Source organism: Nyctibius grandis, chromosome 5 (assembly GCF_013368605.1).
Source record: "Nyctibius grandis isolate bNycGra1 chromosome 5, bNycGra1.pri, whole genome shotgun sequence".
NCBI classification, from domain to species: Eukaryota; Metazoa; Chordata; class Aves; order Nyctibiiformes; family Nyctibiidae; genus Nyctibius; species Nyctibius grandis.
In genome coordinates, this window is record NC_090662.1 from 17,858,507 (window position 1) to 17,873,502 (window position 14,996).

A 14,996-nucleotide genomic window follows, 5' to 3' on the forward strand; every position below is an offset into this window, starting at 1 on the left:
TTGGCAGCAGAAAGTAAACTTTCTTAGGCTACAGCTCCCTATGTTCTTTGTTTCTCTGTGTCTTCCATGTATATAGAAGTGTTGGTCCCCCATGATTGAAGATCCTCTTACTCTCCTTCAAGCTTGTCCTAATCTGAGGATTTAAAGAACTTCAGTAACCTTTCTTTTCCTGCCTGCTGATTAAGGAGTCTCCCAGGACAATTTGCTACTTGAATCTGCACAGGCTGGGAGATATTTTCATGGATATCTTTGTATATGTGTATCTGATTCTGTTGGACATAGAATGAGAGACTACCAGAACTTAATACGTGTTCTCTGCTTACTTGCTGTGCCTCTGGTAGCTTTGCCAGTTGCAATGCAGTCATCCTTGGATCTTCTTTTTGAAGGCCCAGAGTCCTTTGCTTCTAGAGTAGGCCAGTGTTTATCAGATTTCAGTACTAAGGGTAAATCTCCTCTTTATGCAGTTGACTCCAGTATTTGAGAGGATTTGGACAGTTTGCTGTAAGAGTGCAAATGGAAGAAATGGGACGCTTGAGGAGGGAAAAATACACAGATGAGATATATTCCTGTTCAGAACTGCAAAATGAGAGTTCCTTATGACTCTATTGTTTTGATTTCTCATCTCTGGTTTGATGAACTGTTGTTTACTGGCTTGTGTCAGAGAGTGGCTTCTCATTTTCAGTGCATACCTTCAAACAGTACTAAATGCATAGATATTACTGCATATTTCATTTTATCAGCCATTCCAGCTTTCAGTTTTTCCTGGCTCCAGTAATGTTGAATGTTATAAAGCATGCAGCTGACAGGGGAAGATTTTATTTATAAACACTGAGATTTATTTGACCTGGAAACTGATTAGAGACCTTGAATGTACAGAAAATTTGAATGCTACTATTCAGAGGGGAAAGAAAGGCCCTTTAGCCCAGGCAATTATTCCAGCTATACTTGTTCCCATAGAACTGCCAACTTTCTACCACTGCTATCGTTTCTCATAGATTAATACTTGGTCATAGTAGTCACCAGCATTGGTTCAAGAGACCGTTTTTTACATCACTCTGCCTGTCAACTTCATCCCAGCATTTTAGGGAATACCTTGAATCATTTCTCAAGAGACTGACTTTTCTCATCCAAAACAAACAGTCAGGATCAAACTATTTGTTCATGTTCTGATCTGTTTTCAGGATCATGTGCATCCTCTGATAGTCCTCTCCTAAGAGACTCAGGGGTTTTATTTTGGATATCCAGTATCTTCATCACTCTGGAGAGCTGCTGGAGATTTCTCCTGCCCACGCCTGTATAATGCTACCCCCTTCATGGCTGTCGCTTTGGCTTAGGCGAGCTGAAGAAATACAGTGATTGCTAATGAGTAAACTTGCTTTCTAAACGATTTATGCCTTAGGACATATTCAGAAGCCTTCTTGCAGGGGATAGCAAGGTTCCAATGAGACCAGGAAATCGTTCCACCTAGGTTTTAAGAAATGATGTGAAATCTTGGCAAAGGAATATGCTAATTGACATTATATGTTAAATATTCTTTGCCTTTTTATTTGGAGGTGGTATTGTTCATTGGGAAGATAGTTTTGCTTCTTTGTCTCTTATAGGAAGTGCTGGAATATGGAGATCTCTGAATAAGACTGTCCCAATTGAACATCTCGCAGCATAGCAAAAGTGAAGGTACCCAACAGGATTCAAGCACACTCTGTAAAGATGCAAATCACCTCTGTGTCACTTCTGACGATTGTTCCTTTTCCTGAGACTTTATCTCAGGACTTCAAGAGCTGTGTCTTGAAGATATGTTAATTTTTGTTGAACATTTTATTGTACCTGAGGTGGGTAGTTGCTTTTTCGAAAGCAGTCGTCCTCTTAGATACAGGCCCACTTCTCCAGATGACCTGTGTGAAGAATGGTGCTTGGAGTCGGTCTCCTGCAGTTCAAATGCATGCATGCACAGTCATTCGAAGGAGAAAAAATAGTTGCTGACGGTAATGGAGCTTCTTTAAAGCACACAAATAATGTGGCTGGAGTTCTTTACCATTTTATTTTAATAAGAATCAAGCAATGAAAGGGAATTGCTTAGTTTTGAGAGGAAGAGTCAGTGGAGCATGCTCTGTCCTTCCATACCACATACGTGTTAAGTATGCAGGGGCCGGGACAGGGAGGCTCCTGTTGGAGGCTGAGGGGCTCTGTGCAGGTTATAGCGGTTAGATTCACATCTGTGATGTGAAAACATTTTTAGGAAATACATCTCCAAAACTGTCAGTTACAAGAAGGTTTATTCTTTCTTTATCCATTTATTGATTTAGTTAAGTCCTGGCAATGAAGAAGTTGGCAGTCTCTGAGTCATTCAGAAGTCTCTAGTTCCAAATTGCCGTTTTGAGGACTCCTTAATGATGATCTTTCAGCAGACTGTCAAAAAGCTTTTCAGTAGACTATATTCAAATATGTCTTGATATGTTCAGTGTGTAGGACAAAATTAAATGCTTATTTGAATAATAACTTTTTTTTGTTTGTTTTCTGAGTATCTTGAAAGAACTGCTAAAACAAGAACAAAATTATCACTGATATTTTATGATTGGTCATTTATATCTATGATGTATATGAACCGAAGTCAATCAAAAATTATTTATTTTAAATGAAAATATTTTCAGCTTGATGAGAGCTGAGGCTCTTCCTGTAAACATCAAGAAAGAAAAGGCATTTTGCAGAAACCTCAGAGAGAGGAGAGATGAAGAGAGAGCTGAACTGAGGTGAAATAGGAGCTGGATAATGCAAAATTATACACTGCTAATGGAAGGACTATGTTCCCTAATATTTAAAGATATCTGAAATAAGCAATATATGCAAGCTTTTGCTTGCTGTTGTCATTTTTTTGAGGAAGCAGTGGATTTTTGTGTTACTGAATTTTTTCCCAAAATTTTTGTGGATTCTGGTTGGATTTGGGAGCTGATGTTTATAAAGTTTAGGTCATACAATACAGGGCATGCACCACTCTTTATATTGAAATATGAGGTCTTCTGCCAGTCTGTCTTCATCCACAGATAACATCTATTCATGTAAACACAGTCTTTTTCTTTCATGGCATCTGTTTAAGAGAATTTTTTACAGGCTCTCTCATAGCTCGCATATTGCTGGTGTTGTCAGTCTACTTAATTATACTTCATTACAGCATGTGGCTTAAACTTATACTTTTCTTTTACAGTTTGGAAGAACAGAAGTAATTGACAATACTTTAAATCCAGATTTTGTAAGAAAATTTATAATGGACTACTTCTTTGAAGAAAGAGAGAATCTGCGATTTGATTTGTAAGTTAACAGTCTTTGACTCTAATATTGCAGCCTCTGTAAACATATTAAGTCTTGTCCAGAATAAAATTAACTTGAAAAGAGATAGTATCTGTTGACATGGAATACATTAATAAACATGATTGATTTATCATTGCTTCCTCAGTAATAAATATGTAACATAATAATGACCGAGTTTTAAGAAATTGGCAGGTGTTAACTAGTCAAAGTACAATCATACTCAAAATCATTACTTTTAGAAAATAGTTAGAAAGCTAAGGATGTCAAAATCCTAAAATATTCTTGCAGGATAGCCAATAAAACAGGTGTGGACATACTGTCCAGAAATAAAATATTGTACAAGTAGTACAGAGCCAAAATTTTCTTTACTAAAATGAATACCACTATGCATCTAAGTATACTAAATTTTAAGATTTTAAAATTAAAGCAGTTGTTCTAGAAGTAGATGGCTTTTGACATTATTCCATATGTACTCATTTCATTCTACTGGATGGAATTGGTTTGATTGTCACTTTATTCTCTGGAAAATAAAATTGAGAGTCCAATCACCAGGTCACCTTACATGCCATCTGTTACATTTCACCCCATTCTTATTATTTCAGTCTTTGTGATAATCAAGCTTGTCTTTTTTTTTTTTTTTAATTCTCATCCTCTTTTTTATTAGCAATTCTTCCTAACTTTGCCCTATGAGAGAGCACTTGAATAACCCTCATAGATAATTAAGGGAAAGCCATTCACTCAGTTTTGCAGTATAGTGTGCGTAGTGACCGCAGTTTTTCTTTACATGTCCTTTTCAGTTGAAGAACTCTTTTTCTATTTCTTTTTATTTCCTTTGCAAGATGTTCTTTAGCTTGAGTTTTGTCAATTCTTATTTTGTGTTCCTAAGATTTCTGCCTTCATGTGTATTTCTTTTAGTTTATTCATTCTTGAGAAAGGCTTAGGAGAATCATCTGTTAAGTTACTCACCGAATAAATATATCAAGAAAGATACAGTGTAGTCTGCTTTCTTATCCTTTCTAATCCTAAAGATTGACGTCTCCTGATACACTTTATGGGATTGCGACAAATCCTACTCAGGTGTTGATTATAGTAGTGGTAAGTTGTGGTATTATCACTTCCCAATTGAAAGTTAAGTTTCAAGTTTGCCTTGATCTAGAAACTGCATTTATTGCATTTCTGTCTTGTAGACAGCAAAACAGGTGAAGAAAGACTTCATAATTTGCCTAAAATCTCCTAGCACGTTCATGGTAAAGCCATTTGTAAATCTTCTAGGCTTTAGTCTCTGTGACATTTACTTATCCAAGTAGTTGCTTCAAAGCAACTGTGACAGTGTCTTGAATTTTTTTTTGACCTCCCCGCCCCGAGTTTCTGGAATGCAAATCAATCTGTACATTTAGCAGGGCATAAAATAAATAGGGCAGTGATCACATTAGTGATGATCTTTCCCATAGTGGAAGAAAAAGTATGATGCCTCATAGATGTATGTTAGTAACGTTTAATAAAGTTACGTGTAGTTTTGCTGAGTTTGTTTTAAGTTGCCAGCAGTGTGTACTGAAATGCTCTTGAATGGCAGCATTTCCTGTATCATGGAAGCAAAAAAAACCCCATGTCTATTTTTTACTTAGCTGTAAATGTCTTTTTATAGCATGTCAGAATGCTTCCTAAGTTAACAAGATGTGTTGGAGGGATCAGTGAGGAAAGAAGTTCCATTGTGTTCAGTGCAGATAGCAGCTAGCTGTTTCCATCTAGACTTCAACTATTTCAAGGAGTGAAAGGAAATACGCAATGCCAAGACAGATTACAGGGTGCTTCTAGATGGCTAGGTACAAATTCTTTCATCTTCACCATGGAAGCCTGGTGCAGACTCTTATTTTTTATTTTGGAAGTTGGGTTTAATGTCATTAAATCTGCTGAGTATAACACTTGCCTGCTATTTAAAATAACTTTAAGTAAGAGCTAGTCACTTTGTGAAATAAAGGATTCTCCTCCAAGTATAGGTAAAACATTGCTGAAATAAAGACACAGTTGGGGCTGTGTAGGAATCTATTCTATTTCTATTTAGTTGGTCAAGTAACTGAAAAATTACCTAAGAAAATAAGTCACAGTTAGTTTGTTTTCTAAGATTGATTTTTAATTTTTGTTCTGGTTTTTCGCAGCTTTCATTGTTCAAACAGGAATATCAGAATAATTTCTCTTACTAGCCTGCACTTTGTTGAAAGTTAGTTAATTTCAAATAGCCTGTGAACCATAATCCTATAATCCATGGTGATTCAATTTGCCTTCCTTACCAGTGAGACTTCCATTCACGTATCTCTTTGTGTAAATTTCACACCTTGAAATAGGTGAAAGAATTGTTTGATTTTTGTTTCTTTACATTGTCCTCAGATCTGTCATCTGGCAACTCTGATATAACTTTTTTTTTTTAAGCTACGATGTTGACTCGAAGAGTCCTAACCTATCAAAACATGTAAGTTTTTCCTTCCCGTTATACTTTCTTGTGCTGAAATGCTTACGCTTTCCTAAATATGTTTATTTTCTTTTGACTGTAATTAATACCAGATGCATAGAGACAATTACAGTGATTGTGCTGTGGTTAATAACATATATTATGCTCATGAGTACAATTTTAATGGGACGTTCTTCCTGTAAAGGGCATATTTAAGCACATGGTTATACCTTTTCAGTTATGTGATATGCTGCATTTTGTTGATACTTCTCTGGGTCCTAAAAATTGTAAACATGTTTGGATCTTGTCACAATTAATATTTGTAGAAACCTTTTATGCTCATGTAATCTTGAAGTGGTAGGGATTAAATAGTAACTTTAAAATTTAGAGATGGGAGAGTAGAATTCAGAGGCTTCGGAGTGAATTTTTTTAAATAAATACAGGAAGGCTTTGGTAAGAGAACCTTTAAGAACCTGGAGCAAAGGAAAAGAGAATAATGGAAGGAATGTTGTGTGTGTGTTCTTCACAGTGAAAAGATAAGACTTTTAGCCATTGATCTCTAGTTAGATTCTCCCTGTAAAGATTTAAAGCCCATGGCAAACTATTTTCCATGTATCATCATGGAAAGGTGTTCTGAATAACTGCAATGCTAGCTAGGAGGATGCAGAAAATAGAAGTCTTCCCTATACTGTCTTCAACAAGGATAAAGCCTCATCCTGGGCTTCTCCCCAAGTTTGTTTGCACTTCTGTAGTAGCTAGTTTATCTGATTTCTTTTCCTTTTTTCCTGAAAAATACTTATTTGTACAAAAACCTCATAATTAAGTTTTAAGAAAAAAGGTTAAGACACAAGATAAGTTAGTAACTATGGAAGTGCAAAGATATATGCAAACATATAGCCTAGATTTCATTGATTACTGGAACAGGAATTTAAGGTTTAAGTATCTTGCTGAGCCCATGGAAAAAAAGAACATAACAATGAGAAAACAAACCAATGTTCTTCTGAAGACTGTTCAAGTAGATCTTGAATTACATATGCGCCTGTTATGTTCTAATCAGTACAGGCTAAGCATACTCAGACGCATTAGGTCCTGTTTTTTAAACAGTGCCAGTTTCCTGGAGTCTTCAGTTGTGGAGAGAAACTTTATTCTTTAGACATTAACATTAATATCAGAAATATCTATTTCCCTCCATTGTCTTTAAGAGGAAATCTGTGCAAGTGGTGTAGACTTGGTATCTGTGCTGAAGACATCCAAACTATGCTATATAATATTATGCACACGAAGAAGATGATGACTCTGAGAACCCTGTGAAAGATGGTAGCTAGAAATGTGTTTCTTAACCACAGCAATTCATTTCCATCGTTTCCCAGGTGCTCAAGGTTGGTCTGGATTGTTCCTTTTGCTGCCAGCTTCCTGTGTCTCTTTCCTGTAGCTCTTAAGAGTTTGGGCAGTGAGTAGGTAGGAAGTGAGCAGAGCTTCAGTCATGTCTATGCACCGGGAGCTTGGTGTTCCTGAAAAATGTCGGGCCAGTCGTATTTGCATAGCTAGACTGCTCATGTGTTCTGGTCACTTCGTGCAGACTAAGATCTTCCCTGTTCCTAAAAATAGCTGTTGACCCATTCCTGTGGAAATATGGGGCAGTGTCATTTAATAGTTGAATAGTTTGGGGAATGAAAAAAGAGTCAACCTGAAGAGTTTCAATTTCAGTGACTAAGTTTTGGCAAAATGAGAAGCAAAGGAATCAAGTTTTATAACAGATGTATGAAGTAACCAGACTAGACAGTGCTGCCATTGTAGCTGTCTGTAATAACGTTTATAAAACTGGCTACCTGAAATTAGGCTTTTATGTTCGTGGTAACTTCCTGATTTAAGAAAAAAACAACAGAGTAATGAACGATTGTCATTAATAACAGACTCAGGAACTAATAGGAATTAATCCTAGAAACTCCACCAAGAAAAAAAAAAATGTGGAATACATGGTTTCAGTGTAGAAAATGGTGTTATTTTAGAATATGTCATGCCTGATGTTTTTAAAAATGAATGAGGAGCTGAGTATTTTCAGATGAATTTTAGCCATTTTAAAAGACTTAATCTTTATGGAAACAATGTCGTAGTGTCAGATCAGTTAAAGGACATAGTTCAAAAATTTATTTTTTGCAGGGTTATTTTTCTCTTCAGTGGGATTAGTTTTGAGATCCAGTTCGCTATATGGACCCATAACTAACACAGCTCGGAGATGGGAATGGGTGGCCTGGGCTGAGAGAAGAGTCAGAACAACTTGTACAGATATTCACTACTATACACAGTATCATAAAGTTATGGTTTGCTGTGTAGGAATTATAGTGTCTCGATTCTCATTACTGTTACTGAACAAATCTCACAAGCTACTGTTACCGCTACTGCCAGTGATGCTGGGAAGAACAGAGCTAGCAAGCTCTTGTCACTTGCGAGATAAGGTGTTGGACTACAACATAAAATTTTTTTCAATATACATACAACAGTTTGAAAATCAATTAATATTTTTATGCTATTTATGTTACAGAGATATAATATGAAAATTAGCTGCTTTTTAGTGATATAGTTACAATTATAAGACATGAAAATAAAGTCTGTCATTAAAGCAATGCTTGTGTATAACTGTCAATCCAGGATGCTCATACAGATCCTGCACAGGCTTGAATTTCTACCAACATAATTAAATTCCAAGAAATTCATAGAATCGGTGTAGAATATCTTCATAAAAGAGAAATTTACTAAAATGCTCCAGTTAAAGAAAGTAAAGAAACAGTCATGTTTCTAATGCTTTTAATTTTTTTCCATCTCAGTTTCAATTTGTTGATGAAAAAGGCAATATAAAAACAGTAAGTGGAGTGCATTAGAATTACTTCTGTAAGTGTAACCCAGTGTTATGTAAAATATGTAATACTGAGTCTGTTTTATGATTCATTATTGCATAATTATTATTAAGATGCAGTGTTCAGCAGAATGTGCTCTACAATAGTGAACAGCTCAGATAAATGGCAAACCAAATTTTTTTCAATGTGAAATATGAATTCTGAGTTTTTATGTTGCTGCTTTTCAGGATTTTTTGGGACAAATGTTTTGTACACTGGGAGAAATAGTTGGATCACAGGGGAGCAGACTGGAAAAATCAATTGTGTAAGTATGTTATTCTTGAATGTTGGATGAATGCATACTGCTTCACAAGGTGAGAGTTGTGGTTTTTTTTTTCTGTGAGGTATCTTGATATACGGAATTGACAGATGTGGCTTCTAAGAGAGAATAAATTGTTAGGTACAATAGAAGTCTTTCTTTATAGACTATGGTAATTTAAGTTTCAATTCGGACAATTAGCAATGGAATTGACTCATCCAAAATTTTTGTCAACTTTATTATATGTTGCATTAGAAATAGTTCGAGTGTACTAATCTTAAAAATGATTTTCTTTCTAGTTCGCAAATTAACACATCATAAATCTTTATTGCCTTTTGTTCAAGCATCAAGTAAGAAAGCCCTCACTGTTTCAAATCCAAACATTCCTACTTGTATTTCCATTGTTCCCAATAATACAATTCCCAAACAGTGAGGCAGTCCAGGGTATCAAATATTTTCTATTTATCCTACTAAATTTATCAAAAACTTTTTTATGATCAGTGGATTTTTCTTCCACTGAAAGGGTTTTGATGTTTGCAAACCATTGTTCATAGGGATGTATAGATATTTAAAATAAGAATTTTTGAACAATCTTCATTTTCTATTCCTAAATAATGTTGGAGTAATTGAAAATATTTTGCAGTTTTTATCTAAATGTATGCTACGAATTCACATATTACATTAAAAACAAACATTTAAAGATATAGCTGGACATTTAATGTGATAGTAATATCTTTTGATTTGGAATTTTTGTGGGTTTTTGTTTTTTTTTCTTTTAATAGTAATTGCACTGCAGTGAATGATCGTGAATTTGGTTACTCTGTCTGATGAAGCGTTCCCATTTTACTGGGTTCATTATGAGTAATATACCAGAGTTACTTCATTTAATTTTCTTCATCACCAATTTCCTTACAAAGGCAGATGAAGTTTTCAGGCTTAGCAAGCCTTGTATTATTCTGGGCCAAACTTTGGTGAAAATACCACACAGGGCACGTGTTCTGACTTTGTATTCGAATAACAAGAACCAGGTTCTGGATGAACTACAACAATTCGCAAAATTCAGAATGCACTTAGATACTATTTTAGTATGATTGCAAATACAAGAAAACTCCCTAATCGAGTTATATTAATGATGCAGTATTAATCTGATGTAAAATTCTTAGGAAATATGTTCCTAGCTGCACATTTTCTTCTGTGTATATATTTGATGTAATTAACCATTTCTATTACTCAGGTGGCCCTTTTATATCTATCTTTAGTGGTTTATACACTACTTACCTTTTCATGTTACCTATCTTGTATCCTGTACTTGTCAACTTCAAACTTAAACACTAGTTTAAGTAGTAGCTTTGAAGTTCTGTGAAAAATCTCAGAAGTCACTATTTTGTTATCAGTGTCCAAAATATACCAATGGTACCCTTTCCCCCTAGATTTTATTAAAGACTTTTTCTTGTTTATGTAAAGAACTTAATGTCATTGATAAAATAATTGAAAAAAGGCATTTCTCTAGTTTGTATCAAGTAGCGTGGTGATGTTCTGTGGAGGTGGCACTAAACTTTTCATCTTGGTGAAAACAGTGGCCAGCTTCAAGGAGACCCACACATGACAGCTGTCATTTTCTCTTTCATGAACTTTGAAGTGTTGCGCTGTCATGCTAAAAACTCTTCTCAATACTTGAATCCAATGAAATTCTTAAATTTTTTCAATTCCAACACAAGCGTAAGCTTGGAAAAGCATCTGAAGTTTCCTATTTTCATGCCAAAAATAATTTCAGGTTGTGTCTAGAACTTTTTCTGGATGAAATAACAGTTCAGAACAGACCATTTAAATTGATAAGCTGAAAGACAATTTACGCAGTTTTCTTTTAAATTAATCCAAGGGTCCTTATGAAATCATAAAAACTTTTAAATAAAATAAAAGAAATATTTCCATTACAAAAACTATGGTAAACTTTATTTAATTCTATTTTAAGTTTAGAAAATATTTTAATGGGATTTAATCTACTTGAATTTCTGAGACTTACGCATACCTGAAACAAATCCTTTTGAATCATAAATGTCAGGGGTTGGCTAGCACTGCTTTGTGGGGAGGCATTCCTGTAATTATGCCCTTCCAGTCCATTCACCTTGACTAAATTCTGTCTGTAAATGTCTTACTTACAATCATTTGGTTTTTGTACAAAGGCAAATTTCAGCTATTCAGCAGGATGCATTTATCATACCATTCATGCTGAAAAATCGAATAACGTGAAAAAACTTGAAAAGTCTTTGCAAAATGTTTTCACTTAGTGTTTTATCAAAATAAGCCTTTGATTTAGTTTCCCTAATTTACAGCCAACTGCAGAGGATTCAAATTGATTTGTAACAAATGTAAGCTGTTAGTTCTCTTGCTGAATTCTGAGTGCTGTGATCATTACTGCTGCAACATCCTTTAACAATATGATTCATATTCTCTTTAATGTTCAAAATTGAGGTCAGTAATAAAAGCATTTTTGCTAAATTTTGAGGGGTTACAAATATAGTTCAGTCACCTGATCACTGTATTTACAGACTGTCTTTATGACAAGTCCCTAGTAATCCTCACTCTCGCAACTTCTCCTGCCCTCCTCACCCTCCCTCCCCAAGGACTGAACGAGTACTTTTTACAGTATTTATTTTTAAATCTGAGGCTTAATTGTCCTATACATAAACAGTTCTTTTAATATCACTACATGTTCCTTATTATTTCCCTTCTCTGTACTGGTGGGACTGTGCACACTGGGAGCTGCTTCATTTTAAGGGTAAATAAATTCAGCTCTGCAGGTGAGGAAGGTTTCAGTGTCTGCAGCATAATTCAGGAAAACACTCACAAACACACTTTTTAAACTTAAAAATGCAGCTATGCATGCAGTAACATAATATATGTTGGAAGTAATACTACTTCACTGTATGACTTCCTTAAATAACTTGAGGAACTACCCAGAAAAAGGTACTTTAAAACCGTGTCACTTTCTGTTGTCATCAAGGTTTGCAGATGAACCTTAACTTTTAAGATGTCCTTCAATTTCAGTAGCTAATCATAAGTTGTCTGCCATAAAATAAATATTGTATAAAACAGCACTAAAAAAGAGTACCCCCCCCCCAAAAAAAAAACAGAAACCAAAAAACAACCCCCAAAAGCCCTAAAATTGACTGCATCAGTATTATGAGTGTTAAATTACTATTTAATAGATTATGGCTACTGTGGAACAGTAGGAAACTGCTAATTGTAATCTAACTCCTGAAAAAAACCCACACAAACAAACAGTGAAGAATCAGCTGATCAGATTACCAGATTTCTAATATAATCATACAGAATGGTTAACTTCAGGAAGTACTGTGGTTATTAGACCAGAGTGTTTTGTGATTCTCCTCTCAATCCCATTCTGGATATTAAACTTTTAAAAACCTGTCCAGGAAATAGCCTTCAGGACAAGTATAATTAGTGGTATAATAGAAGAGGTGTGTTAGGTTACGTGATTAAAAAGCTTATCTGCAAACAAAGGAGAAAAGAGGCACAATAGCAGGTGGAGGAACCCAAATAATACTTTGCCCTGGCTACTTCCAGACCTCTCCCAGGAGAGCCATCAGCCCATTGAAGTCCCATCTCACACCCAAAAAGGAGCACAGAGGTACAAGGCAGGTGGGGGAACTTCAGTAACCCAATTAGAGAAACAGCCCCTGTGCAGCTCCTACCAGAGCTGTCCCAGGAGACCCTCAGCACTGTGGGATGGGGACACACACTCTACTTGTTCTGGACATGTTTTTAGTTCTTGATGGTGAGCAGGTTGGTTGCATACTTTGACTGTCCACTTGAGCACACAAACACTATCCTGTTGATCAAGACAAGAGGTTGGCCCTATTCTGTTTACTTCTACTAAAACAAAAGTTCACTAACTTTTCACTATCTAGGCCTAACTTACTGTAACTGGCACAGTGAATTGTACTGTTGCAACTCCATTGACTGTTTTGACTAGTTGTCAGTTGACTCTACTGGAAGCCTGTGGTGACTTGGTCAGAGAAAGGTGTTGACTTTGAAGACACCCATATATAGTAAGACAAATCTTGCTGACTTCTTGAACGTCTTTATAGTTCTTTCTGTCTTCAAAGTGGTAAATTATTCAGCACCCTACACATTTTTTTTTCTGAGAAAATTCCTGCAATTTATTTTAAACATGTAGATTAAAAACCATCCATTCAGCAGTTTGATATCACTTGGTGCAGGTTAAGTGACATCTGAAGTGAGTAACAGATAAAGTTTGAAGTTTGAAATTAGCTATGAACAAGGAAAAGATATTAGTGAAGATTCCATGGAAAAAAGGTCTTATAATTATTTCACAGTTGAGTAGGCCTGTGTAATACATTTTTCTCTTGGGTAGACAAGCATTGTTCAGGTCTGGCTTATGATACTCTGTTGTATGGCAGTTACTAAATGGACCCAGATCAGTTGTCCCCTTGAGAGATTTTGAAAGATACTTTCCTTTTTCTATATGTGGTGTGGGCAGATATTTGTTAATAAGAAAGTGTTCGTGGCTTTTTATCAGCTCTTCTCAGTGTTCAGGTTTTATTTTGTCATTGATGCTTTTGACAGAGCTGTGGCCAGACAACTGGTTGATTGTTCACTCTGGACTCTCTGAAGCCTGGATACCTTGGTGTCTAGGAGACATTTGTTGTCTTATTTTATTCATTAAAACATTGCATTGCATTTCAGGATTGTTTGCTTATAGACCTGTGTTTAATGTCTCTTAATATTCAAATAACAATAATTCAATTGACAATATTGCATGTCTTCTGTTTCTAAGGATATTTAGTGCTTTGAATTTACCGTTCTCTTTGCAAAGTCAAGTCCACGTTCACATAACTTGAATGTTCTTTATGATCTGTCACTTGAGATCAGAGAGCTTTTTCTCTTCACAGTATTTCGGAAGTTCATTAGCATTTTGCCTTTTCTGTTCTCTGCCAACAGATGTACGAAGAAGAGAATGCCCAGTGCTGTTTTAGTCCCAATCAGCTGCCCTACTGAAGTAGCACTTTTTGTACTTGTGCAGCTTGAGGAGCTTGAATTCCATTCTCTGATTGGCATTCAAGTAAGCTCTGACATTCTTTCAAAATGAAAATTAGAACGAATTGAAGCTTAAACTTCAGATCTATCTACTTTGGACATTTACAAAAGCCTCATGAGATTCAGAGTGGCTCCACGGGTGCCATGAGCTGGCCAACTCCAGGTCAGGTTGTATATCACCAGGGAAAGTGACCGTAGAAAGTCTACCATGAAAAGATACTCTTGTCCTTCACCAAAGTGAAGGTAAAAAAATCTCATTGTCACCATTGCAGTGGTCTGTCAGGCAGGCTGAAACATACCTTGCTACTAACCTTCATGGTGAGTGCAAAAGTGAAGATACACACGCACGATTTTTCTTCCTCACCTTCATGACAGGCATGACTTGCAGTTTCATTGGACTTAGAAGCACCAGCGGATTACGCCTCTGAGGCATGAACCTAATAGCATTTGGTCTTGGCAGGTATGAGGATGTCTCCTGAACCTCCCTCTCTGTTTCTGACACCGTTAAGGGCTTTGAATTCAATGTGGTCTGTTGCAGAAGACTCTTGGTCCCAGTATGGTAGTGCACTAGCCTGTTATCCCTGTGACTATGAGCGTTTTTGTTCAAGAACATACTTTAATGTTGCATTGGTACTGGCCAGGTACAGATATGAACATTTGCTCTGGATAATGTCTCTTGGAAAACAAATCTAGTCATACAAAGCAGGTGAAATGGAGAATCTGACATTTTAACAGTAACGTTTACTCTCTTTACTTATTGGGTTACTAGGTTCATTAAATGCCTTCTCAAGACAAGCTCCATGCGTAAGATTTACTCAGACTGACCTTGCATGCCCCTGCTGATTTAGCTGATTTAGCATGAAAGGTTGAGGTGCAGATATGTATCTACTTCCAGAAATGACACAGATTTTTCTCTCAAGAGAGAGTCACCTTCCCAGATGTTATTCAGAATTAGATATTTGCATGTTCTGTCTTCCTAGAGAGAAGATTCTAGCCACATTTATAACCCTGAGCA

At 36.0% G+C, this 14,996-nt stretch overlaps 1 protein-coding gene across 3 annotated transcripts in view; it reads left to right on the forward strand.

Annotated features, from left to right (window-relative positions):
- CPNE8 (copine 8) overlaps positions 1–14,996 on the forward strand; it is a 106,789-nt gene that overhangs the window by 27,678 nt on the left and 64,115 nt on the right. Inside the window, exons 1-4 of one of the 3 annotated variants that reach the window (XM_068401186.1) lie at positions 1,616–1,674; positions 3,200–3,303; positions 5,731–5,770; positions 8,832–8,908. In XM_068401186.1, the coding sequence (XP_068257287.1) occupies positions 3,260–3,303; positions 5,731–5,770; positions 8,832–8,908 (161 nt within the window). In that variant the 5' untranslated portion in view covers positions 1,616–1,674; positions 3,200–3,259. Of the gene's footprint in view, positions 1–1,615; positions 1,675–3,199; positions 3,304–5,730; positions 5,771–8,831; positions 8,909–13,925; positions 14,007–14,996 lie in introns of those variants that run through there. The other 2 variants (XM_068401191.1, XM_068401187.1) reach the window with 2 other exon arrangements.